Source organism: Notothenia rossii (genome assembly GCF_949606895.1).
Source record: "Notothenia rossii genome assembly, chromosome: 7".
Lineage (NCBI taxonomy): Eukaryota > Metazoa > Chordata > Actinopteri > Perciformes > Nototheniidae > Notothenia > Notothenia rossii.
In genome coordinates, this window is record NC_136905.1 from 12,882,926 (window position 1) to 12,887,360 (window position 4,435).

The 4,435-nt window shown below is 41.1% G+C and overlaps 1 protein-coding gene across 1 annotated transcript in view; it reads left to right on the top strand.

Annotated features, from left to right (window-relative positions):
- Positions 1-244: 244 nt before the first annotated feature.
- The window catches only part of LOC307013532 (myelin-associated glycoprotein-like), a gene marked incomplete at both ends in the record, with an annotated part of 8,358 nt that continues 4,167 nt past the window's right edge, over positions 245-4,435 (top strand). Inside the window, 6 exons of the mRNA XM_079640932.1 lie at positions 245-584; positions 668-964; positions 1,958-2,209; positions 2,285-2,545; positions 4,088-4,354; positions 4,434-4,435. The exon at positions 4,434-4,435 is cut by the window's right edge and continues 298 nt beyond it. Of these exons, the coding sequence (XP_079497058.1) occupies positions 245-584; positions 668-964; positions 1,958-2,209; positions 2,285-2,545; positions 4,088-4,354; positions 4,434-4,435 (1,419 nt within the window). The remainder of the gene's footprint in view (positions 585-667; positions 965-1,957; positions 2,210-2,284; positions 2,546-4,087; positions 4,355-4,433) is intronic.

A 4,435-nucleotide genomic window follows, 5' to 3' on the forward strand; every position in this document is an offset into this window, starting at 1 on the left:
ATACGGTTTATTGCGGTGATAACTCTTTAGATAAATAAGTAGATCGCAAGATGACAAACAGATGAATGTTTGTCGAGGCACTTAACAGAGCTCAGGTGTTTAGCAGTCTTATGGCCTGTGGGATCAATCTGTCCCTGAGTCTGGTATTTGTTTGAATACTTAGTTTTTCTTTAACCTTGGCGGATATTTAATTTATTGCTTTTATTTCACCTCAGGTAGCTTATGCGTGAAGTGGGAAATCACCATGCCTCAGAGAATAGATGGACTAACTGGATCCTGTGTGAAGGTCCCCTGCACTTTCGCCGTTGACTCAACGTTTGTTGGACTTCTGGATGGTTCCTGCAAAGCAATTTGGACTAGAGGAATCATGTTTGGAACAGTTGTGTTTGATTCCAGCCTCACTGGAGATCAGGCAAGCAGAAACATTCTGCAAGGAAACCTCACAGGGAACCTGCTGAACAAGGAGTGCACCACCATCTTCTACAACATGCAACCGTCCCATTCTGACAAATACTACTTCAGGATTCAGTGTGATAACAAGCTGATCGGCACCTATCCAACAGGAGTCCGTATCACCATTCAAAGTTTGTATTGTGTCTTTTAATTGTTTCACTTTACACATCTTTTGTTTTACCTTTTGTCATGTACTTGTTTTTTTTCTCCTCAGATTCACTGGACCAACCTACCATAACTCCATCTACACTGGAGGTAGAGGAGGGGGCTCTGGTGACGTTGAGCTGCACAGCTGTAGCCCCGTGTCCCATCCTTCCCCCAGATCTGACTTGGACCCCCAGGATAGGTGAAATTGAGGAGAAACATGAATCTGAATCCATGGTCTCTGTTATGAACTTCACCTCTTCTTACCTCCACAATGGACAGAATCTTTCGTGCACCGCTCTCTACAAACGACAAGCTGGCAACACCGACCTTCGGTTGGAAAAGTTTATGACCCTCCATGTTCTTTGTGAGTATGTTTCAGGCCTTTTCTTGTTGCTGAGTAGGATGTTGATTTAGTTCACATTTAATCATTCCCTTCATTTGATATAATGTGATGTTATGAAATGTTCCTCTGGGGACTCTGCAGAGCATTTGGATCAAGATGTGTTTACTAAAACTGCAGACTTGATTATCGAGTGGAAAAAAAGGGGACACTAAACCAAAGTCATTTATGAGCTGACTTGAGTTTATCTTTATGTTTATTATTTAAAGGTCACATATCATGCAAAATGCACTTTTAGATGTCTTTAATAAATATGTGTAGACATCACAAAGTGTCGGAAAATACAACCCTCTCTCTTTTCCTGCTTGCCCACATCTCTAAAGATAGGGGTACAACGGAGCTGCTTACCGTTATTATGTAATATCGGAAATGTGAGCTGGCTTTACTTCCACGGCCCTATCAGAAACGTCGCTGTATCAGAAACAATGTGTGACGTATTTTGGAAGTAATATGGTCTGTGTTTACATTAGCAAGCAACGGACTCGGAATCAGCACTTCTCTAACAGGGCTGAAGTAGAGGGGTATGAGGCATGGCTAGAATGGGTGATCTGTTTGGTATTTTGAGCAAAACACTTCAAAGACATGTTTTTCATATATATGAGACATATAATATAGATGCCTAAAAATAGTATAATAGGAGACCTTTAAAGAGGTTTTTCACATTCTCCCAAAAGTTGGAAAGACCGATTCATGAAGCCATCATAATGCTTTAATATTAACAACCTTGGTAGTGCACACAATAGGGTGTTTTGTACATTGTCATCTAGTATGTCTTTTTGACAAGTGCTATATGAGAAAATTACTTGCACTCTCACATTTGTCTGTCAAAAGTGTAACTACATCCAGGAGCTGGTTAGCGTAGCACAGCACAAAGACTGGCAACAAGTGGAAAAACTAGCCTGGCTCTTTCTTAAGGTAACAAAAACAGCTTACTAGATTTTCAATCATCTCTTCCAGATCCTCCAAAGAACACATCAGTCAGCTACTCTGCTACAGTAAAAGAGGGCAGCTTGGTGAATCTGACCTGCAACGGCAATACCAATCCAGCTGTGTACACTTGGTACAAAGTGAATGGAGGTCAGGTGACCGATGTGGGTTCGGGGAAGAGGTTTTCCACCACTGTGTCAGAAGTTGACAGACAATTTTACTGTAAAGTCAGTAACAGATACGGAACCCAGAACTCATCCATCACTCAGATAGACGTACAATGTAAGTCTGATTGAAAAACAGTCAAACAGATAAATATTGACCAGCAACATTTTAAAAGATATTTGTTTTGTTTAGTTCCTCCCAAGGAATCTACAATAATCATTGAGCCTAAAGGTCCACTTTTGGAGGGCAGCTCTGTTACTCTGCTTTGCAAAAGCCGGGCCAACCCACCTGTGACCAACTACACCTGGTACAAAGGTGATGAAGAGGAAAAGGAGGCTGGATCAAGTTTGGTTTTAAACAATGTCAAACCAAGCAGCAGTGGTGACTACTACTGTGTAGCAGAAAATGAGCATGGGGACCAAAATTCAACACTGATTCAGCTGGACATTCAGTGTAAGTTGATTTTCACAGTAAATACATTGATTTACACTGTCAAGTTCAACAGACTGAATATGGCTCTGCTGTATAGAGAGTAGTACTGTCTCTGAGGCCAAGACTGACAGTATAAGGAAAACACAGACACTCATCACCGAGGTCACAATATCCATCGATCCACCAGAGCAATAGCCTATAGACAAAACACAGAAGATCAACATAATATATGACATAAAATGAACTTACCAAAGCTGAAGTAGATGGTCAACTTCATTCATTTTCTTTCCGTTTCACTGATTTTAATCGCTATACGCTGCTCTCTCTCGTCTCCTCTTCACAACTACACTTTTCGCGGCACACATACTCACAGCCAATCAGCTCTGAATTATGAGATGACTTTTTGGTGGGGTTGCCAGCACTTTAACCCACTGGTGATTATTTTTTTGGCGCACACAATGAATACAAAAAGACTCTGAGCATGCACAGTGTAGTTTTCACAGTACACGTTCATTTCTACAGCGAGAGAGAGGGGCAGCCCAGAGCTACCCCACATCGCTCAACACGGCAAAACACTGTGGACACTAATCAGAAGAACGCAGACTAAAACAGCAATGTAGAGACGAATCAGACGACTAAACATGATCTTTAAATATATTTTAACATATATTTTATACATATTTTTTGAATTATAATTGTAATTGATTTCAGCTGACAGTATGTGGGGCTGTGCCTCATGCCCTGCACCTGATGACGAGTCACCACTGTGTTATGTACATATAATGCATATAATAGCACTGTTCTAGCGGTAAACACTGAAAAAAGAACATGTTAAGCTGCTGTATACATCAGAAACAATGTGTGACGTATTTTGGAAGTAACATGGTCTGTGTTTACATTAGCAAGCAAACTCAGAGCTAACACTGTAGTGGAGAGAATATGTGTAAAGAAGCCGGATATAAAAGGTACTGTCCTTGAGGTAAACCCGCAAGAGAGAAAGCGTTTGAGCTCCATACCGTTTCAGAAATATTGCCTAATGTAGTTTGGAACATAACATGGTGTTCAATGAAGGCAGCGTTCAGCAGAGTTTCTATGGTTACGCAGCCTTCTCTTCAGAGCTCACCGCTTGCATGCAGACGCTCCGAAGGGGCGTGGCCAGGAGCTGCTCGGTTACATTTAAAGTGCCAGACCCATAATCAGCACTTTTGTAACAGGGTTGAAATAGGCCCCATAATATATTGTTAAAATATTGCGTAATAGGTGAGCTTTAAATCATGTGAGGATGTTGTGTTTGGTTTATTTTCTTTTGTTTTATGATTAAGATGTTATTTCCAAACACAGAGAATGAAGGGGTTGTTGTCTCAGTTTTCTAAAAAAAGGCAACTCAAAATGTAAATGTGTCTTTACATAGACTTGATTCTCAAACTGTGCTTCTTGTACCATTGGTGGTAAGCTACTCCAACGGGCCTAAATCCTTAACTTAAAACCAAGACATTCTTTTTTATTTTGAAGTGACTGACATAGCATGAACTATTAACATCAGCTAAACACTATGCTTTTCAGATCTCCCTAAGAACACCTCGGTGTCTGTTGTCCCCTCTGGTCCGGTGCAGGACGGCAGCTCTGTAACTCTGACCTGCACAAGCATCGCCAATCCAGCAGCAGTGAACTTCACCTGGTTCAGAGCGGCTGGAAGAGAGGAGAAGGTGATGGGCTCTGAGAGAGACCTCACCTTCAATGTGACTAAACTCTCAGAAGATCAGTATTACTGTGAAGCTCTGAATGTCCACGGACCTGGCATCTCAGAGCGTGTCAGCTTTGACGTCACATGTGAGATTGATACACTTTTTTTAATTAAAGGCAATCCTTTGTTTCCATTAAACAAAATGAAATTACTTCTTTGTCTCAGTT